Source organism: Patella vulgata, chromosome 7, assembly GCF_932274485.2.
Source record: "Patella vulgata chromosome 7, xgPatVulg1.2, whole genome shotgun sequence".
NCBI lineage: Eukaryota > Metazoa > Mollusca > Gastropoda > Patellidae > Patella > Patella vulgata.
The window spans coordinates 54242430-54266425 of record NC_065885.2 but is presented as its reverse complement, the minus strand read 5'-3'; the positions used below and the strand labels follow the sequence as shown (position 1 = coordinate 54266425).

Here is a 23996-nt window from a genome sequence, read left to right as displayed (position 1 = left end):
ACCGTGTTACTAATGTGATTGGCTAAAAAAATGTATATGTAAACAAAACGAAAGTAGAGCATGTCACCAGGTAACGAATTGACATGAACTGACACATATGAAGTGATGTTCTTCATCTTATTAGACTAATTTGATAATTTGAAAATAAAGATATTATTATTATTATGATACATATTCACGCACCCGTCGACCCCAGATTTGTTATTTTGATATTGAAAATCAAGCAAGATACAGTTCCTAAAGTAACTTAGCTAACTAGATACTTTAAAGGGACAATAACACTCTTGCTGACTTGACAGCTCCAGAAAATAAAAAATAGCCTTAGTACTAGATGTGTTAGTGTCCTACCTGTTGTGTAAATTATCCATTAAATCCTATTTTACTTGTCCAGAGGGTTGCAAATTATTTTTAAATCCAAGTCACCTTTGAAAAGCTTTACGTCAGGCTTTTCAAATCATTTAGTTGAATTTTTCCAATTTTTTAAATTAGGTGTGTTAAGATGAAATTTGTATCATCAATTAATTGGAATATTGTAAAATGGTGCAATTTGTTGACCAGAATAAAGATTGGGACATATTATTCAGTTTCAACAAGAGTGGTATTGAGCCTTTAAAGTTTAGTGGGTAAAATCGAGTAAGGACCGCATTTATTTGCCACATAAAAAGACAACTCCAAAATGGAAAGAAAGAGAGGGCTGCCAGGTGTTCACGAAAGTGTCTATTTTATAAGCTAAGCCCTGCGTCATTATACAAAACGAGACATTTAAATTTAACTTATCTTGTTCATTTGGTGCAATTTTATTTCATCAAATCACTTCTTGCGCATTGTCATAGGTAGTTACTTAGTAACAGATTCTTATCGGCTTCGTCCAAAGCTGATAAGAATATGTTACTAAAGTAACTAGCGCATAAGGGTTTTTATATCAGTGAGAGGTATAACCATGTAGAAGTTGGCCAGGTGAACCCTACTAATGCAATTTCAATAATTCGCTCGAGCATAGGTGTGTTTAGCAGTGGGAGGAAACCGGAGGACCTGGAGAAAACCCACGAGGTTGGACAGGGGACCCTACTCCTTGTCACGTACAACCGGGGAAACGAAACCATGCCAGTCAACTCAATGACAGATCTTATGATACAGCGCACACATGCTAACCATTCGACCATTTCCACCATCTCAGCCACTATGGCTTTTTAATAATCAAAACCAATGGAACCAGTCTTAAAATTCTTATAATTACCATCTACTTCACCCTTATTTCATGTAGGGGGTCACAGTGACTTAGTAGGTAAGACGCTGGGTCGCTAGACTTGAGGTCGGGTGTTCGATCCCTGCATTGCCCGAGAAAGTTCATCCAGATTTTCCGGCGTGGTTCCCCCTTGTCACTGATGAAGGACGGAGGGCCTGACAAGGACAGCTGCCAAGTCGTTTGGATGGGATGAAAAACCGAGGTCCCGTGTATACATTGGCATGCACGTAAAAGATCCCTTGACAGTTGGAATTCGATATAAGAGTAGGCCGTAGTGCCGCTGTCCGGGCAAAATTTCCCTCATAGCACACTGTATGGCATATGCCCATCTTCATTAGCCCAGTTGGGAGCAGAACAGTAGGACGTTAAACCCCATTTCATTTCATTTCATTATGAAGCTATAAATTCACAAACAAACAATTCAAGAAGATAAATATTCATTATTTAATGATTTTCAAAAATTAACAAACAATGAAATAATTCTAAAACATAAAATAAATAAAAATACAATCTAGACAATATATAATATAAAAGAAAAAGTAAAAATTTTAGGCATAAATTGAATCATAGATTTTCCTGATTGACTAAAACTCTCCAAACAATTAAAGGAGATGGTTCATCTGTTTCTATTCCCGAACCATGGACAAGTGGTAAATATGGCATATGTCCACTCGATGCGACAATGAAACGAGAACTTTGAGAAAGGGAATGGTTCATGGGTTTCTATTCCTGAACCATAGACAGTTTATGATTATGACCCATATTCACTGGTTGGGACAATAAAAACAAGAACTTCAAACGAGATGGTTCTGCTCTAGAACAATATAGAGAGAAAGAGAAATAGGGTTTAACGTCCACTCTACACAAGACTATGGTTCATTGGTTCCTATTCCCGAACCATAGACAGTTTATGATTATGGCCCATGTTCACTGGATGGGACAATAAAAACGATAACTTCAAAGGAGATGGTTCTGTTCCGGATCAATATAGAGAGAAAGAGAAATAGGGTTTAATGTCCAATTGACACAAACTAGGTCATGTCTGGACCACCATATGGTTCAATTTTATTCGCTTGAATGTAGGGGTCTTTAGTAGTAAGAGGAAACCGGAGGACCAGAGAAATCTCACGAGGTAGGAGAGGCAAACAAGTGGGCAATCTTAACCACGCCACTTGACTCTATGACAGATCTTATGATCTAAAGCACACACGTTAAACCACCCAATCCCCCTCGGAGCAATAGTATATAATTACAAACTGTGTCCACCAGATGTGACAGTGACAACAAGAACTTCAATCTAATTTACCCAATTGTCCACCTAGCATGACAACATCATTTACAAATAACATCATGCTAAGCACAGCAACCAACATGGTGATGAAAGAAGAAAATGACGTTCAAAATTGACAATTTGGATGTGTTGGTTCGCTCTTAAATAACACAAGCATTGATTTCTAAAAATTCTTATAAAATGGTGTCAACTTGCCATAGTTTTCGTGTGGTCGCGCCATGATGCAATTGGTAGACATGGGTTGACGCAACCTCCTTTCAATTCAATGTTGAAAGTTGAAACTATTGTTTTTTTTTCTGATGTGACGAAATTGTCATTGTCATTTGGTGAACATTGCCAAAAGGTGTGACTATCAAATCAAATCAAATCAGGAGTCACCACAAAGAAACCGATCATCATGTCCATGATGCAGAAACAACAATATAATTAATATAAAATTACATTCAAACATTAATAAAACCATCCCTAAAATGCCCTGAATAAAACAAAATCAGTGTGGCAAGAAAATTATTGTGTACATTTTAGAAATCATTCTTTTGGCCTCTACATAGTGTCATCACACCAGAATCGGTTAACAAAAAGTTAACCTTGCCCACATAGATTTTTTGAACTAAGTAGAATTAAAATACAGATGTGACGTCATCCTTTGATGTTGGCGTAGGCCTATCATTATTTCCAATAATGTACAGGCAACTTGCCAATCGTACATTATCTATACTTAATGAAATATTGGACTCATGTGACGTATTTCATTGAAAAGCATGTGCGAGATAGTGTCTGTATTTTAAGTTGTTGAATGGTCTCGAGCTAAAGACATTGCGTAATATATTGAAACAACACTCAGCTAACACCTCGTGCAGTATCAATATATTACTTAATGTCTCGCTCTCAACCATTAAACCATACATATAGTCAGGTTTTTAAAACAAAACAACTTTAATAAACTTCAGGCGTATATTTTTTCATTTTCTATTTTTTGTTTCATTTTTGGCATCCTGAAGCCTCTTCAGTAATCTAGATTTAATAAACTTCAGGCGTATATTTTTTCATTTTCTCTTTTTCGTTTCATTTTTGGCATCCTGAAACCTCTTCAGTAATCTAGATTTAATAGAACCCAGACACAAATGATGTTGAAGCTTTTAAGTAAAGTATGATATTGAGCTTGTTAATATAGATAAATTATATCCTTAGTACAAAAACAATATAACAGATTCAAATTTTAATAAATTTTTTTTGCATAGTTCGCAATTTTGTATCATAAAAAATCTGTCAAAATCACCATTATACAAAAATGAGCTTATCTTTTATTTGGAAAAACAAGTGTGTATAATACTCGAATAAAGAATTCTAAAAATACTTATAAAAACATGATATGAAGGAATGAAGTAAGAGACATTGTGTCCGACCAGGTCTTTCCCACTCAGGGCTCACGCTGTCGGTTGTCAAATTGGCAATTTGCGATAAAAATATGAAAGTGGTGATTAAAATTTGAATTTGGCGATAATTTTGGCGATAACATTTTGGGGTACTGGTGATTCTTTTTGGGAACACAACAGGAAGAAAAAAATCTTAAAATTATTATATCCTAGATTAATCTTTACATTGAGTGTCAATCACAATCACCTGGTGGAATACTATAAATTAATCAACTCCCTGATATTCTGGATTGTGTCAATAAGTAATGCTAACCAATTGTCTCGGATTAGTTCATTGATAATTGCCAATGATATATACAAAGCCTATCTGAAGTTGTCATTTACTCCGAATATTTAAACATACATTATGCAAGAGCTAAATCTGCCTATTGCAGATCTATCTTTAGGCCTGAAATGTTATCTAAACTATTTATAATTAGACATTAATTAACCTATCCACTATCCAGACCATAATCAACTCTAGATGGCATCACTAGCCTATGATCTTTAGTGGATTATGAGTCGATTTACTGCATAACTTTCCTTAAGGATTTAACGATTAAATGGATAATCAAGACTAAACTGTTTATCGTACTGACTTTAGTAATGATGATCAAGGCTAGCCGGAAATTTCAACGGCTTAGTTCTCGTTTCATAGTGGATCAATTTGAATGAAATTTTCAGCAAATTGCCTTTACATTATCTAGTTTTTAACTATTATAGTGAGAACTGCCAACTGTGGCATCATACGGCATGTAAAAATACAAGCATATCTAGTCGAATATTATTATTTCAAATTATATTATCACCATTGGTCGGAAATGTAACAACGAGTCAAATAGCGACGATTCTTGAATGAGAAAGCGGTCCGCCATTTGCTTCATATTACCAACACCAAAATGCTCTAAAGATTATAGAGTATAATTGTAAGCATCTCTTACAAATAAGATCGGACTTGAAATCATTCTATCAGGGTTTCAGATTATGATACCTTTACGGTACCTGAAAATAACAATAAGCCTATTGTGCACGCAAAACATAAATTTATAGAAAATTGGCTATCCTTGGATGAGATTTGATGTGTAAATACTGAAAATACATTGTGTAATATGGTGTGCAAGCAGACTCCATCCACCAAAAATAAAATCTGATCTAAATAAATCATCTCGGAAGTGAACTAATGTATTATGTAAAGATACGGTTTTTACTATAAGCCTTACTGAGAAATAAAATTGTTACATGTTGTCTTTTTTATCAAATGTGTTTGGCAGATAAAATATTTCAGTTGGCAGAAAAAAATAGTTTCTTATTGATGTATTTGATACATTAAAACAACAAAAGTTTTATAAAGGGCTATATTTTAGTTAAAATAAAGCGAACAATTTTTTGTAAATTCTTAACTTGAGGTCAGGTTTTTCGTCATATCCTAATGACTAGGCAATACTTTTCTTATTATTGCTATATTTGAAAATATTTCCAGGCTTCTTCACGGCTGATGCCAAGATTTGATGCCTGGTTCATTCTAATCACGGCCACCACCTCTTCTTCATGCTAATATCAATAGGTTTATCATAATTAATGTAACAATTTCTCAATAAATTCTCACTCATATCAAAATCACTACTTTTTAAACACATTTTGTTAATATAATATTTGACTGCCTGTAGTTGTGGAGGACTTAAGTTTCTTGTCTAACTAGATCAAATCTGATTACAACACAGATTCTATTTCGTTTCGTTTTTTTTTTTATAGTTCAAAAATTTTGTTTTACTTGCCTTCACTAGACTAGGATCTCGAATGTCCGATATCATAGGGCTTTAAAAGCCACTCGTATGACACCTGACACGACCTTCCACTACAAACGGTTAGATTTTCATGTAGTAGAGGCCATGAAAAGTATAAAAGAAGAAACGAAATATAGATCTGTATTTTAATCAGATTGAACTAGGTCCTCTTCGTTGCAAACATTTTGATACCATTTACAGATTTCATCACTGCTCGTGGGGCTTTCTTCACCTCCCAGTTAGGATCCAGTGACAGTGTAAAACTGAAAATAAAAATTTCATTAGAATAATTTTAGTTTATTAATATTTTTTTTCCTTTTTATCTTGCAAGATAAATAATGTTTTCTGCAGCGATTAAAAATAAAGATTAAGTCTGTATAATATATAATGCCTGATCTATAAAACTAGGTGTTGTGTTGGCCAGTGTAGGCCTGGAAAATGATGTATTTTGCTGTATCGAACAAAATGTCAGGCACTGCTGAAGTTGTACCTATATATTTTTAACTTTGTGTCTGACGTGTTAAGAATATCAAATAAAGCACAGAAAACTGACAAACCTGTGACAGACAAAATTACAGACACCAAAGAGACTGTCTAAGACAAAACCTGATTTGTGTCTGACAGTGTGTGTAACATGGGGCTTATATTGGCATGCTTGTTGACCATTGAAAAACTCTTCATTTAAATTGAAATTAATTACCCCCTACTCTTTTATAAAAAGACGAATTAGTGGTTTCTAGTAACAAAATTTTAAAGTTTCCCAACTTGAATTGCTTACTGTTAATTTGTCAGAATCCATTCCCCCCAAAGATCATCAGAAATAAAACATGTATATAAAGAAATGAACAAACCTGTGAAGAATTCGAGCAATAACAACTTTCATTTCATGCATAGCAAAATTCTGACCAATACAATTTCTGTAGAGAAAAGAAAATGGTTGAAACACATTCACTATTAATTCTCTCATCTCAACTCATTCAAACAATATTTCGTGGCTCAGTGATTAAGATGCTGGCTCAATAACCAAGAGGTGATGGCTAAGAAAGTTCCCCAGGATATTCTAGCATGGTTTCTCCTTGTCAGTGGTGCAGGACAAAGTGCTGGCATGGAACAGTGTCTAGTTGTTCAGATGGTATGAAAAACCAAGGTCCAGTGTACATTTTGGCATATACATTTAAGAACCCTTGACAGAGGGAATTCAATTGCTGCATCGGTAAAATTTTACTCATAGCTACTGTGAGACATATGCCCGTCTTTATTAGCCCAGTTAGTGCAGAAAAATAGGTCGTTGAACTTCATTCATTCATCTAAATAATATTTCAAACTGCTGTAGTACTACTGGACTTCTTTGTTGTGTTTTCTTCATGCTCGAAATTACAACTACATGTTAAATCGTTTATACAACTTTATTATTTAAACATACATTATGCAAGAGCTAAATCTGCCTATTGCAGGTCTTTCTTTAGGCCTGAATTGTTATCTAAATTATTAATTAGACATTAATTAACTTATCCAGACCATAATCAACCCTTGATGGCATCGCTAGGCTGCGATGTTTATTGGATTAAATTTCGATTTGCTGTTCGACTTCCATTCATAATTAAATCATGAAATGGATAATCGAGACTATGTTTTTTATCCTACCGACTTCAGTAATCATGATGGAGACTAGGCCGATCAATCTGACTGAAATTTTCAGCAAATTCCCTTTACAGTATCTAGTTTTTAACTATTATAGTGAGAAATGCCAGCTCTTTATCTAATCTCCCATAATGTATCTTTAAGCAGCTAGGCACAAATATTCCTCGTTCTCAATAAAGTGCATATAGCTTTTGATGGCTGCTCTGTTGACTGGGTGAGCTCTAATCAATTTCACTCAAAACCCTCTTTTATAACCCCCTAATTTCTTTACATCATATACTGACCTTGGTGTTAATTTCCTTCCCAAATATGGAATAAACACCCCCATACCCTGAAGACCGGGAGGAGAACATTACCTTATTTGGTCTACCAAACACCTGTCATAAACCAGATAGTATTTGATGGATATTTTGACAATTGAAAGGACACTATGTTTTTATATATAAACCTATCACTTCTATGAGTAATTAGTTAAAGATACGATATGGTCGCAAAGACCATAGTACCACAGTACACTTACCGTAACCCTGCTGAAAATGGTATAAAAGCAAACGGGTCCATATCTTTGATATTTTCGGATGAAAATCGTTCAGGTTTGAATACCATTGGATCATCCCATACCTTAAAGTTATGGTGTAAGGCATAAATTTGCATAGCTACCATAGTTCCTGGAGGAATTATATGGCCCTCTAGATCCAGTTCCTCTTTCAGTTCTCTCTCAATGAATGTAACGGGAGTATGCAGACGGAGACCTTCTTTTATACATTGTCCCAAAAATACCAATTTTGGTAGATCTTCGCTACAATACATAATAACACAAACATTTATTTATTATGAGATAGCAGGACGGAGGCCTGACAAGGACAGATGTCTAGTCGTTCGGATGGGTCAAAAAACCAAGATCCTGTGTACACATTGGCATACATGTAAAAGATCCCTTGGCAGTTGGAATTTGATATAAGAGTAGGCCATAGTGCCACTGCCCAGGCAAAACTTCCCTCATAGCACACTGTATGGCATATGCCCGTCTTCATTAGCCCAGTTGGCGCAGAACAGTGTGACGCTAAACCCCAAGAGAAAGTTCCTTGTTATTTTCCAGTCTGGTCTGCTGTTCGGAAGAGAAGAAAAATCAAGGTCAGTGGCCACAAAAACAAAACCCATCTTAACAAAATTTCTGCGTATTGCGTTTTGTTGGTGGATTTGTTTTGTGTAATTGTTTGTGTGGTGCTGTCCCCCTGCAACTACTAATAGATTTTAAAAGACTCCAGGTTCATTCCCAGTAAAGGGCCTTGTATGGAAAGGTGTGTATTTGCATTGGGTAAAAAAAATATATGAGGACTGTGTATTGCACTGATAATAGGACTGGAAGCACGTTATAGATCTCCTGACAGTTGGATATTAAAATAAAAGCAGTACCACTCTACATGGTGTATGCCCATCTGTTCCACTTAAGTTGGTTCAGAAATGTAAGACGTTATTCCCATTTTATTGTAGATTTTAAAAGATAGAATCTTACAACTGAATGTTAGATGAATCTCTATCTTTTAGAATCTCGTCAACTTCGTCTTGTACTTGTTTTTGAAAATGTGGATGTTCAGCCAAACTGTATAATGTCCATGATATAGCACTAGTTGTTGTATCATGCCCTGTTAATATATTAACACAAAATAAACAAATGTTTAAAAATATATTTCATTCTACTAAAATCTTAATGTCAAACACATAATATAATAATACATTATAACCTCATTAAAGTCACTCATCCCGATATCAATTCCATTTTTAGACAATATCTTATTTTTCACAACTTTTCATGTACCGGTGCTTTGTTATCTATTTAACATTTATTAAAGAAGATATTATCGGTAGATATCTTTCTACTTGGGTTCCTTTGGATTTAAAAGAGGTCCCTCTAAACATTTTACAATATGTTCTGACTTGTTTATATTGTCCACACTGTAGTTAATGCCTAAGATTGCAATTATTAATTCATCATACATGTATCTTTATAAATACTGAACGGAGAATTGAACTGTTTTTAGACTGATGTTTCTTTTAAAGATTAAATTTTCACAATAATCTGAATGTGGATTTTGTATTTTTATATGCAATATGTTGGATTTCTTGTTTAAATATTTTTATAATGACAGCCTTTATCCTGATTCATGATTCTACAAGACAAATATTGTTCAGTAGAGTCAAACATATACAAAAATAGTAGTCCATGATGGGATGTGATGGGATGGAGAGAGAGAGAGAGAGAGAGAGAGAGAGAGAGAGAGAGAGAGAGTTTTAGTCCACTCCACACAAACTAGGTCATTTCAGGACTAACATAAGGTTCAATTTTATTTCAATAATTCGCTTGCACATAGGGGTCTTTAGCAGTGGGAGGAAACCGGAGAACCTAGAGAAAACCCATGAGGTTGGACAGGCGACACTACTCCTTGTCATGTACAACCGGGGAATTGAAACCACGCCAGTTGACTCAATGACAGACCTTATGATACAGTTTGCATGTGCTAACCATTCAGCCATCCAACCCCCCATATTGAATTAGAAATACGACAAAATGGATGAAAAGATATGCAAGACAATTCCGTTCCGTTTCAGAAGAAGCAAAAAATGTGACTAACGTAAAATATACCAGATTTGACCTTTGACTCCCCACTGACGATCTGATGTTTATATAATACAGACATGTATTTACCTTCAAATAAAAATGTATCCGCTTCACTTCTTATTTCATATGGTGTTAATCCCTTTCCATCTTCATCTTTAGCTGTTAATAATATATCCAAAAAATCCAGATGTTTTTTTTCCTTCAATTGTTCAGAATTATTTTTTGAGCTATCCTGCAAGCATATTCAATAAAAACATACTAAAGTGAGATTCATTTAGGAAGTTCTTTTATAAGGGATCCAATCTGCTTAAAATACAGATCTATATTTCGGTCTTTTTTTTTATACTTTCGATGGCCTATTGCGATAAGTCACTTCAGAGGTCATACGAGCGGCAAGTGAGCCTATGACGTCAGACATTTGATTAACCAATCAGCATTAGTGTTACTAGTAGATTACCGACAAAACACGCCTAAAGCTTGACGTAACAGACCGTTTCATTGGCTAATACCTCTCACTATTCAGAACAAGTCAATGATAACAACTCTTCCAGATCCGAGTGTAGTAAAGACAAGTAAAACAAATTTTGAACTATAAAAAACGAAACGAAATAGGATATGTATTTTAATCAGATTGGGGATCAAATGTCATTAATTCTTCATATTTGTCCAACAACACATGACAGTTATTTATAGTCTATCACTAAATCTCTCTAAAAACGTTTTATGAAATAACAATTACCATTATAACCTACTGTTATATTGAATTCCAATTACCAAGGGTTCTTTTAAGTTCACGTCCATGTGTGCACAGGACCTCGGTTTTTCGGCCCATCCAATCAACTATTAATTGTCCCTTGCCAGGCCCTCTTGTCTTGCATTGCTGACAAGGTGGAACCCCGTCGGAAAATCTGGATGAACTTCCTCGGCCCACAGATATTTACTTACCATAAATTTCCTTCGTTTGTCAATTAGATCTTCTGTAACACTGTGAACATAATCACAGTGTTTATAAAACTTTTTTCCATCTTGTGTTAATTTAAACGCCCAATCCATGTGTAACCATGGTTTCCTGTTACAACAGAAATACACATATATAGTCAATATACAGATAGCTTGATGGGCAAGATAATTTAAGCCTAACATAGGCTTCATCATCAAGACTAAAATCATATAAAAGGTTTCTCCAGTTAATGTTTATAGGGTCTTTCCCTCATCTTTCCTTATTCCATTTTCATTTGGGGGGTTGGATGGCTGAATGGTTAGCGTGTGCGCATTGTATCATGAGGTCTGTCATTAAGTCAACTGGCGTGGTTTGATTCCTTGGCTTTCTCCCACTGCTAAAGACCCCTAAGTGCAAGAAAATTGTTGAAATAAGCCATATGTTAGTCCCGAAATGACCTGGTTTGTACCGAGTGGACAATAAACCACATTTCTCTCTCTCTCTCCTATTTTGATTGAATAAAAATATGGTTAATAAATCCATACTCCTTGTCTTATTTTTATATAATCTTTTTCCCCGTCTTTCTATATTTCATGTAAAACTGTAAATACCATTAATAAATCCATGCTCGTAATCTTATTTCCTGTTGATATCTAATTAAAAGAAGTTTCCATAAATTCTCTAGAACATTATTTCTCAAGCGTAGGGGACTATAAAAACATTTTGGAAGTCTGCATAAAGTCCAAGGAAGGAAAGGGGTCTGTGAAAAAAGATAGCCAAGTACAATTCAGTATGAAACTGTTGGCATTCTGACAATAAATTTTCAATAGTTGATTTCAATAGCTGATTAATAACATGCTATGGCTTCATGTACCATTTTTTTGTTATCAGAATGGCTATAAACAAATTGTTCAGATTAAGATGGTACAGGGATAATCAAAGATTTGTGTGAAAAGGGGTGGGACATACCGGGATTTCTAACGCTCCTAATATGTAAAATTAAAATTGAATGAAAGCTGTAAATGCATATATTCGGGGAGGGGGGTTATTGGAGGTTTGTAAAATGTCCCAAAGGATCGCGAGTAGAGAAAGGGTATGACCTCTCATAAGCATCAAGGCACTACATTTCATTTATCACATGTTTATAGGAATGATTATCCAGTATCATTTACAACTGTCAGTAACATTTATCAGGGTTACGTACATGATGCCACATTTTGGGATTCATTCAAATTTTGTATAGATAAGATTACTTCCTGTAACCGGGTTAAAACATTTACGTACAGTGATTAATGAGACTGTTTTTGTTTTTATTTTTTTAAAATAAAAACGAGCTATGCAGCCCTTTCTGAATGACACAGAATTATGGATATGGAATATCTATAGAATTTCTATGTAGGTTATATCTACTTACAATGATCTGGCTACCCATATATCTTGAAGTTCCTTTACAGCAGTTACATATGCCATATTATACCTTAAAATATATTATTATAATACAACATGACAGAAAACTAATAATAACATAACATGACAGAAAAATTTTCTTTCTCGAAAATCAATAAAATATGGGGAAGAAAAGTAATTTTATTTGGGAAGTACAGTAAACCTTGCATAAGTCAGATTTGTATAAGTCGGATCTTTGCTTAACTCGGATAAAATCTTTTGGAGCCTTTGATCCTGCACATTTTTCTTATTAAATTTCTGCGCGTAATGTCGGATTTCCTAAATCGGATCTTTGCTCAACTCGGATCAAAATGTTCGGTCCATTTGATCTAATTCCTGTTTTTTTTTTTTTCCTTCGCTTAAGTCGGATCAGCAGTATGTTCAGAATTTCACTGTTATTTTCGTCCCGATGGTCTAAAACTTGGTTAGGTATTCCATGCACAAAGCCCCAAAATACTTTTCTCTATCATTTTGACTCAAATTAGCCTATTTGACGCAACGCAATAATAGAATTTTCCCGGAAAATTTGTAACTCGCTGTCTGCTGTACGAGACATTTTCCGGGAAAATTTAGGACATTTTTCAAAGATGGCGACAAAACTCAGATAAAATTGGTCAGTCCACTTAGATCCGACTTATACGAAGTTTACTGTAATTGAGAAGATTTGATTAGTTTAATAAGACTGGCAAACGCATGTAGTGCGCTATAAGTATGAGGGAAACTAAATGCTTTTCTTTGCCACGCCAGTTCATCAGGATTTTCCGGCGTGGTTTTCCCTTGTCAGTGATGCAGGATGGAAGGCCTGACAAGGACAGCTATCTAGTCATTTGGATGGGACAAAAAATAAGGTCCTGTGTATAGTATACATTGGCGTGCACGTTAAAGATCCCTTGGCAGTTGGATTTCGATATAAGAGTAGGCCATAGTGCCACTGCCCTGGCAAAATTTCCCTCGTAGCACACTGTATGGCATATGCCCGTCTTCATTAGCCTAGTCGGAGCAGAACAGTAGGATGTTAAACCCCATTTCATTTCATTTCAATGCCACACCCTCTGTGCTCCACCATTGAAAAAGTGAAACCAGGCTGGAAAATTCCAAGAAATTTTCTGTCAACATTGAGATCGATCCTGGGACCTCCTAGTCAGTGATCTAGCGCCATACTCATGGAGTCACTGTGTACCCCGATGATAATAAACCAAATTTATGACATAACAGCTGCAGGTAGAATAGACCACTTGTCACCTATTAGTGTAACCGTAGCTATTGACACTCACCCTTGTACCTGACACTGGCTTTCATAGGAAAAAGCACACTTCAATATAATATCCAATGTTAATAAACTCATTGCATCAAAAACCTCAAATGTTTCTCCTTTTTTTGCGGTAGTAGAAATCTTGTCCTGAAACAAACATTGAAAGTCATTTAAATTGTTTATAAGAGTTAACAGTTAACTTAACAGTATAGATAGACAGTTAGAGAGAGAGAGAGTGCTTGGGTTTAATGTCCACTCGACACAAAACTAGGTCATTTCGGGACTAACACATGGTTTAATTTTTATTTCAATAATTCGCTTGTGTGTAGGGTCTTTAGCGGGAGGGCTGGGGGTGGGGGGTGGGGAAGCAGAGGACCCGGAAAAAACCCGCAAGGTTGGACAGACGACCCTACTCCTTGTCATGTACAACTGGGGAATCGAAACCACGCCAGTTGATGCAATGACAGACCTTATGATACAGCGCGCACATGCTAACCATACGGCCATCCAACCTCCAAATATCGATAGGAATGGTGGCTTAGTCCTAAATTTTTGATTGACTTTGAGTTGTAAATACAAAGTCAATCAAAAATTTAGGACTAAGCCACCATTCCTATCAATATTTGGGGGTTGGATGTCTAAATTACAACTTATAAAATCCTGTGATATGATTGGCTTAAACAGTGTGGGATTGCTGATTAGGAACAAAACCTACCAAAATTAAAACATTTTGGTCTTGAGGGCGTTTTGCTCATTTATATTTACAATTATATTTTGACTTTTAAAGCTAACGAAAGCAATACAGGTCAAAGATTTCAGTACAATTTTTAAAACATGGTGTTTTTGTTTAATTCGGCTTACTGATTTTAACAGTTTCGATCACAGAGTAATCTCACTATTTACCTTCAAATTTATGCCACGGTGAGGCCAATATATACTTACTATAAGTATTTCTACAGCTGTATTATATATATTTACATAAGGACGAAGAATATCAAAATGAAATCCTGGTGTAAGAAGACGTCTGTTTCTAGCCCAACGTTCATTGTTACTAATCAATAATCCTTCTCCAAGCCAGGGTAATGCCATATCATATACACTAGAGGTGAACTGACCTCTTGGTTTTGGTGCTGAAATATATTAAACAGTTGTAAATGCTTGATAAAGACGAGGGTATCAATGTCAAAGCGTTAATAAACAGTTATTGTTATTCCATAAATACTTTTTAGTGTGTTACTGTTCAATTGAAAGGGGCCACGGTGGCTAAGTGGGTAAGACACTGGCTCGCTAGCCTGGAGGTCGCATTTTTGATCCCTGCATTGGTCGAGAAAGTTCATCGGGATTTTCCGACGAGGTTTCCCCTTGTCAGTGGTGCAGGATTGAGGCCCTCACAAGGACAGCTGTCTAGTCGTTTGGATGGGATGAAAAAAGATCCCTTGGCAGTTGGAATTCGATATAAGAGTAGGCAATAGTGCCGCTGCCCGGGCAAGATTCAATGACATAATCAAGGGCTAGGTAATTATCAAAATTGCTGCAATTGTTATTCATAACAGTAGATGAAATGATAACTTTTGAGGTTAAAGAATTCACAATTTTTTACAAAGCCCATAATTCTAGTAGTAATTTATGGAATTTGTTGAACTTTAATAGGAGCTGCAGTGGCTCAGTGTTCAATCCCGGTGTTGGCTGAGAAAATTCAGATGGGGCGAAAGTTTGGATGAAAGTTGGACAAGTGACCCTACTCCTTGTCACGTACAAGCGGGGAATCAAAACTTGACTCAGTGACAGATCTTATGATCTACAAGGTATATGTTAGACCAAAAGACCCCTCCACCCCCGTATATATCTACCTGATATTTTTAAAATACTCCGTACAGTATCAGGATGATACAAAATGATCAGTGGTATGAAAGGTCCCAGCCAAATTCTGTTAAACTTAGGAAACCTTTTTGGTAAATCTCTGTCATATTGCAGACCTGCTTCATTAGGTCCTGGGTACTAACAAGAAAAAAAAAACAAACATATAAGTAACTACAAATAGTCTATGTGTTTGTGTTATGTGCTTTGTGGAAAACAGATTATCATCGATGTTGAAAAAGATAATCATATTTAAAAAACTACAATTACTGTATCTACAACCAATGAATTACTTCTTTAAAAACATACATTATGCAAGAGCTAAATCTGCTTATTGCAGGTCTTTCTTTAGGACTGAAATGTTTTCTAAATTATTAATTAGACATTAATTAACTAATCCAGGCCATAATCAACTCTCGATGGCATCGGATTTCTCCGATATTAAATAGATTAGAACGGTTCAGACATATTTTGATTTAATCTAACAATTTTCAAACCTTCAAAGGCTAATATCTTCACTCGCAATAAAGTACTTTGAATGAAATTTTCAAATTATTCATTTTACATGATCTGTTTTTGAACTATTATAGCAAGAATGGCTAGCTCTTTATCTAAATCTTACATAATGTATCTTTAACTTACTGATAGGACTGTTCCACACTAGTACTACAATTGCTATTTCTGTAGAGCCAAGGATTATTTACTAACAGTACTAGTACTGGTAAAATATAGCCTAACCTATGGAAAACTTACTGCAATTACTGTTAATAACCAATGGATTATTAGTTTGGCTTACTGCAATTACTGTTAATAACCAATGGATTATTAGTTTGGCTTACTGCAATTACTGTTAATAACCAATGGATTATTACTAGTTTGGAATGCGTTACTTACTTTAAGTGAATTACTTACTTTCACAATAAACATACCAATGAAGTACTGTTTCTTGCCAATGAATTACTTACTACAAGTACTTCAATAACCTTGAGAGTATTCCCAAAAATTCTATACTTAAAATAAATAATTTATATTTATAATAAGAAATACTGACCAGGTGCACTGTTCCATACAACCAATGGAATTCTGTTTCTCCTGGACATTTATGAAATATAGCCCTGTATGATCGGAAGTATATAAACCATTTGACTATTCTATATACAGCATAAGCTATAGCAGGAGCAGTTATAACTTGCCAACTGGATACCATATCTGTTGTATGTTGTATATCACTTACTGCATCAAAAGAAGCTGTAAAATAAATCATTCTAAATCTAATAATGAGCCTTTGCTTGAGTAAATCATAGAACTATCATATATATATTTCTCTATGAGTCAATACACTTTTCTTAATATAAAAACATTCATATCAAATATTAACAGGTTATCTCAATTTGGTGATAGTCACTGATTGTACTTTTAGATTTGACTTATTAAACATACATTATGCAAGAGCTAAATCTGCCTATTGCAGGTCTTTCTTTAAGCCTGCAATGTTATCTAAATTATTAATTAGACATTAATTAACTTATCTAGACCATAATCAACTCTCGATGGCATCCCTAGTCTGCGATATTTATTGGACTAGGTTCCGAATTGCTGCTCAAATTTCATTCATGATTTAGTCATGATGATCGAGGCTAGGCCGAAAATTCAATCCCTAAAATCTTGGTTCAGAGTGGATCAATTTGACTGAAATTTTCAGCAAATTATCTTAACATTATCCAGTTTTTAACTTTTATAGTGAGAACTGCCAACTGCCAGCTCTTTATCTAATCTCCCATTATGTATCTCTAACTAAAGACGCTGATAGTCATTTGCATTTATAGAGCAATATTTAATTTTTCACTGTGTAATCCATGATAATGGTCTTACTCAAACTATTTATTTTTAATTTAACATTTAATTAAGAAATCGACATTCAGAAATCAACGCCTAGGATTCAATTGGATTAAAAAGAGGCCCATCAAAACATTTTTCCCAACATTTATTGGTGGCACTTCAGATTGCCTATTTCCTATGTTCGTTCCCTGTGTCCAATTGGCTGAGAATGTTCATCAGGATTTTACGGTGTGGTTCCCCCTTGTCAAGTGGTGAAGGAGTAAGACAGAGGGCCTAGCAAGGAATAATGGATAGTCGTACGGATGTGCGAAAATATGAGCTGATCTGTATTCCTTGGTGTGCACTAAAAATTAACCCTTGACTGTTGGAATTCTGAAGAAGAGTAGGCTGTAACTGCCGTATTCCAGTCTTCATTAGCTCGATAGGAGCAGAACAGCTAGGATGTTATTATAAACCCCAGTTCATTTCATTTATTGATTAAACGCTTCAGTAACTCAGGACAAGATTTTACTTAATTAAGGAAACAAATTACCGAAGGATTCGAAATATTTTACAATGAGATTTTGGAGAAAAAAAACCCATCTAGGCTAAAGTATATTATAAAAAAAACCAAAAAAAAAAAAAAAAAAAAAACAGAGTTAGAACACCCAGAATAACATTTTATAAATATAATAGAAATTCTTTGCACAGTTCAGAGTCTTAAGTCGCTACGGGACGTAGCTAAAAACGTTGAGATGTGTTAAGAGATGAGATTTCTTACCGTATCTTCTAAAGTCTTAATAATAATAATTAATATATGTTATAACTGACTTCGCGCACAAAAATTGCCTTAAAAGTCTGTATCTATCTATTTCTACCTAAACCGCCAACATTGTATTTTAATACTAACTTTTGACAATAGATGTTTTTTGCTCTTCAAATACGTTTACGTGGAAACCAACATGTCATTCAAGGATTTGTAATGTTTATTTTATCTCTGATTTTAATGTCAAAATGACCAGAGAATGAGGTTATCTCCCTTTAGGTCATTAATGAGGACTTCCGGTCATGCTGTCTGCTGTATCCAAAATTTACCTTTTTATTTGTTACTAAACAGTACATGTTTTATTTTCATCTTTTATATAGGTCTTAGTTGTTTTGTTGTTAATGCAATATTTTTACTTTAACTTAGCCTAAGTCTTAGCATTCACTTTTGTTGCCGTTGGTGAAAAACATTGAAACAAATTTCAAACAAGACACATATCTAGCTAAAGACTAAACACCGACAACATGCCTTTTATGAAGGGTAGAGCTGCCATTAGGCGGACATTACAATATTTAGAAAGAGGCTCATTAGTTTTAAATGACAGTGTTCAAATCATGACTGTAAATTATAATTCAGGCCACAAAGCGAGCAGGGGAACATAGTAAGAACAATTTTATTATCTTTAGACTAAACAATTACTGTTAATTAGAATAAACAAATACTGTTAATTAGAATAGTAATCTTAATCATATACCAATCACTTGATAAGAAACCTTGTCTCTCCGGACCCTTCATGTCTCGAGATATCATATGTAGTTCTTTCTGGCAGGTGCAGATGTGGTTCACATAGGCCTGCCGCCTAGTAATAGTATAGTAATTCAATAGCAAAACTGTCAATTTTGTTTTTAAAACAACAGTTGATTATTGTTATTTATTACATTTTGTCACATCCAACTACAACTAAGCATATAATGCTACTGCTACCTGACATGAGTGCAAATCATCTCTTTTAAATCAAAGTGTTAAAAGCTGTATTTGCCTGACATAGGTTTGATGTCGAAATGTTATGAAGGCAGGGTAAATATATGTCATGTGCAACAGCCAATCAAGACACAGGACATAAAACCATAAGCAGAGAACCTTATGGCCTATCCGATTTTGTTAAAAACACCGCTTGAATAACTTTACTGACAATATTTGCCAGTTGAAACCAATGGCATCCAATCGTAACTAAAAACAAACACAGATGTATATCTCAATGTTTTTAACATACGTTCTCGATCGTAGCTAACCAATCACAAGTGACATAGGATTATTATACATTGTAATAATTTGGGTGTTATAATTAATCAACTAGAATATTTTTTTTAAATCAAAGTTTACATTTTTATTTCAGTGACTTTATATTCTGGTATTTAGGTCAAGTTCAGTTTAAAAATCCAAGTGTACAGATCCTTACCTTTAAAAATATGACACCATCACCTTATATCAGTTTTTATTTAGGTATGTAGCCCATAGTGAAGCCATTAAGAATGATGATTTTCTTCATTTCTGTGCACTGTATTCTGTGCATTCGGGACACCATTCTAATATTTTATTGTTAGGGCGTGCTGAGTCATATGTTTAAATCTGGTATTAATTGAACCAGGTTATGTAACTGATTTTACTGATTGTATATCTGAAAGCACCTAAATCGTTCTGTTCTGTGCTGTCTTGAGTTTTTAAGATATACTTGATCATACAGAATTATGTTTGGCTAACTCGGTAGAATTCCTTACTTGGGGTTGTGGGTTTGATTCTAGACAGTAACATCATTCCTGTCACATGATACACTCATGGAGAGACAGAGAGAGAGGAATGGGGTTTAATGTCCAGTCAACACCAACTAGGTTTATTTTGGACTAACATACTGGTATGGTTCTATTTTATTTGAATTATTCGCTTTAGCAGTGGGAGGAAACCGCAGGACCTGGAGAAAACCCATAAGGTTGGACAGGTGACCCTACTCCTTGTCTTGTACAAATGGGGAATAAAAACCAAGCCACTTGACTCAATGACAGACCTTATGATAGTAGGATGTTAAACCCCATTTCATTCCATTTCAGACCTTGATCCATAAACTTATGGTAATTTTGAGTTTGCCATGCATAAGATACATATAATTAGTCTGTAGAATAAATTATGTGAACATCTTAACATTCACACAAAAATGATTTACCATTCAATACTTATGTTTTAAATTTGTAAATGATATATTATATAACCCATGCCAAACAAAGTTAAGAGAGGGATATTGAAATTGGCTGTCTGTTACAGTTTTGTTTCTGGGGCATATCTCATAAACCGTTCAAGGTTTCTTTATGAAAGCCATCGATTGAGTACCTAGGTATCAGACGTTCCAAAAGGATATATGGCATGATCCAATCTGATTAAAATGCAGATCTATCTTTCGTTTCATTTTTTTAATACTTTCGATGGCCTACACTACATGAAGATATGACCAGTTGTACTGGGAGGTCGCATCAGGGTCACATAAAACGCCTATAGAATGCCTGTTATATAACAACTCTTCCAGATCCTAGTGTTGTGAAGACAAGTAAAACATGTTTTATTATTTGATTGATCAGATTATATATTTTTAGATAATGGAGAGAAAATTTTGGTAGATGCAGATTCTAGAGATAAAGATGAAATATACCAGCATATTAAAACAGTCTTAGGAAAATCAGAGTAAGTATCTCATAGTTTGAAATTTATATCTGCCGAGAGTGTGGATTGATTCTACCCATTCTATGTATTGGTGGGGGTTGGTCGGTGACCGAATAGTCAAACGCGTGCCCTTTAGTCACAAGGTATATCATTGAGTCAAATGGTGTGGTTTTGATTTCCAGTTTGTATGTGGCAAGGCGTAGGTTCGCCTGTCCAACCTTAAACAAATCATTAAAATATAATTGAACCATATGTTTGTCCTGAAATGACCTGGTTTGTGTCAAGTGAAACCCCAATTCTCTCCCTATCCCTCATGTATTGGGTTTCAGATATAGTAAAATAAAGCTTATACTGCAAATAGTGTTGTATGTACCATTTTAGCTGTCAAATAGCTACATCCAACTGATCTCAGGTGTTTTTATCCTTTGCCAAACAAAATTAAGGGGGGTTTTGTTCGTCCTTCCGTTGGAATATTGCTGACTGAGTCTTCTTGTTGACCATGTCATCTGATGGAATAGCTTAGCCCAGGTAATGGCATTACATCAGATTCTGTCCCTGAATTTCAACTAGCTTAGTTCAGAACTAAGGTTCCCCCTGGTAGAATTCAGAATATCCTCATCACAAGTATGATACTGTAGCACAACTCATTGTGCTATGAGATAAATTTTGCATGGACACTTTTCAAATTCCAATTGCTAAGGGTTCTTTTACCTGCACAGGTGGTCCAATTTTGAAAAATGTTTCTAAACTCTCCTTATCAAGCCTTAAAGTAATACTGTATGCCTATCAAACATTTGTGCAAAGTTTCAAAGAAAATATATTTATATTTAGTTAGAGGTCAATCCAATTTTAAAGATATGATTTGGATTATAGATTTAAAAAATTTGATTCATTTGTATTTAATATGATGTCAATAACACAGTTCAAGTAGGGAATTTAAATGAGATATTCTTGTGAAAGTGCCTATTATTAGGATATCATAAATAATTACCGAGTTGTTTACATAACTTTATTTTAATTATTTTAGACAATAAGTCCATTAATCCTAGCCCACTTATCTTTATTATGGTCTTCTAACCAAAATTATTTATAACTTTATTTTAGAGAAGATTTACAGAAAGAGGCACTGGCTAGGGAAAAGAAGGCTAACCCTGCTAACTTTGGTCATGGTTATTCACGCTGGTGTATATGTGAAATACCTGGACAAATTCCCTGCCCAGGATGGGTGCCACTACCAAAAGAAATGAGAGGAAAGTATAATCTTCAAAAAAAGGATGTTGAAGTGTGATGTGAAGATGTGCTTGAAAGAGAAGAGATTGTGATAAAGATAAACGCTAGTGAAAGTGTAAATATATTCAGATTACTGAACCTACTATAGTGCTAGAGAGAGTATATTATATAGGTTTATACAAATGATTAGTAGTAAGCAGAAATGTAAAAGTGTGTTTATGACAAAACTGTCAAAGTATGGTATTTTTGTGCTGAATATGAAATATTGTATTAAAATTTTCTAGATATATTTTTATTTTATTTTGCATATAAAAAGCTATAAATAGACAAACTACATTTGTGTATCATGAAATCAGGGAAAATGATGACTAGTCTTAGTCCAACTTATCAATATTTTAAAGAGTCCATAGCATATTCATCACAAATATGCAGTGTTGCATTGAAGTATTGGGGATTGCCTCAGACTTTAGTCAAATTTGTATTGAGTCGATTTGCTATACAAGCAAATTGTACTATTATCCAGTGATATCTTCGACAAATTCAGTTAGGCATTTAAGGATAAAATTGACGGCAGCCGATTGACAGTTATTGTGGAAAAGAAAGCGGCATCATTCCCTGAAGTGGAGACCATTTGCAGGTACTTGATGACTGCTCCATAGCCAGTTTTGTCCATTTCTGGTGATTTCAGTGGGTAGGTTCACAAGATGGTCTGGTATGAAGACAATAATAACACTACAGTTGCAGTTCTTATGTCTATAATTCATTCAATGATTGTATTGAATGATTGGTGGCAAAAGTTTGTTTCAACCCAATTTTCAGGCTTAGACCCTTTCAGCCAGCCCTCGTATGCCATGCAGGGTGATAAAAGAGAAATTTTACCCTTCATTAAATATAAATATTCTTGCAAAATAATCAACATACATCAATTGACACATTATTTAATAATTATTAATAGTTTATTTTCTATAAACTTGATTATTAGTTTGTATATATAAAACTACACACTGAATGTGCCTGATTTAAAAACAGTTTTAAAAGGATATATTCCATTATAGATTTTTAGAAAGTCTACTTTTGATCAGGGAGTATACATGAAGGAAGAATTAGGTGTTGTTACAAAGCCCCTTTATCCCAATATATGATCTCCAAATGGTATATGTATAAACCAATCTGATTAGTGATTAAAACACGGATCCTTTTTCGTTTTGTTTTTTATAGTTCAAAATTTCATTTTACTTGTCTTTACTACACTAGGATCTGGAAGAGTTATTTTTACCGGCGTTTTGGTTGAAGTGAGGGATAAGCCAATGAAACACTCTGTTACGGCAACTTCTTGGCATGCCATGCATGGAACTGTGGGTAAACCACTAGAAACGCCAACGCTGATTAATCAGATTGTGTATAAACAATTCTAAAGAAAATGTTTATCATTATGAAATGACAAGGAAGATAACTGAACATTTAACAGCTTGGTACCAATTATTTGTATATATCAATATTAGATTTTAAAATGTTGCATCTTAAAACAAAAGTTGTTGATTTGATTTTTTGGGAGGCATTTACCCATAAATTGCAATGTGAAAGAACAGGTAGTTGCTGTTCTAAAAATACCAAATATGTTATTTTATGATGATAAACATTTTCTTGAAGTGATATAAAGATATTCCATTTAGACCCCCTAAAATAAGGTGATTAAATTGTCTTCATAGAATAATGAGATAATTTAAAGGATTATAAAGAAGCCTCAACTTCCTTCATTCCATCTCCTTGACTGTATATATTGACTTTATTGTTCCCCTAGGCCTAGACTCAATATTGGATAATTTCATATTCCCCCCAGTATTGAATAAATTTTATATATACAGATATATTTTATAGTAGCACAAAAGTACAAGCATAAAAATTGAAGTGTACACTAAATTGATCTGGGACCATCATACAATTTATCTGTATTTTTACACACTTCACAGAATCATGCAAA

General features: G+C 34.6%; 2 protein-coding genes across 3 annotated transcripts; one reads left to right on the top strand and one right to left on the bottom strand.

The window, feature by feature from the left end:
* Positions 1-1672: 1672 nt before the first annotated feature.
* On the bottom strand, positions 1673-18341 carry LOC126827774 (cytochrome P450 4F4). 2 transcript variants are annotated; one of them, XM_050557296.1, is made up of 12 exons: positions 18221-18341; positions 16544-16740; positions 15486-15633; positions 14578-14765; positions 13658-13782; positions 12352-12414; positions 10943-11066; positions 10085-10229; positions 8894-9023; positions 7898-8176; positions 6588-6653; positions 1673-5999 (listed from the first exon to the last, which is right to left on the bottom strand). In XM_050557296.1, the coding sequence occupies exons 2-12, from the start codon at positions 16697-16699 to the stop codon at positions 5897-5899; spliced, it is 1527 nt and encodes a 508-aa protein (XP_050413253.1). In that variant the 5' UTR covers positions 16700-16740; positions 18221-18341; the 3' UTR covers positions 1673-5896. The 2 variants fall into 2 exon arrangements, with proteins under 2 accessions (XP_050413253.1, XP_050413254.1); XM_050557297.1 differs by lacking the exon at positions 18221-18341 and adding an exon at positions 18092-18199.
* A 19-nt stretch (positions 18342-18360) lies between these two features.
* LOC126827786 (probable 28S ribosomal protein S25, mitochondrial) lies at positions 18361-22304 on the top strand. Its single transcript, XM_050557323.2, has 4 exons — positions 18361-18737; positions 19473-19579; positions 20719-20806; positions 21890-22304. The coding sequence occupies exons 1-4, from the start codon at positions 18601-18603 to the stop codon at positions 22071-22073; spliced, it is 516 nt and encodes a 171-aa protein (XP_050413280.1). The 5' UTR covers positions 18361-18600; the 3' UTR covers positions 22074-22304.
* Positions 22305-23996: the final 1692 nt, after the last annotated feature.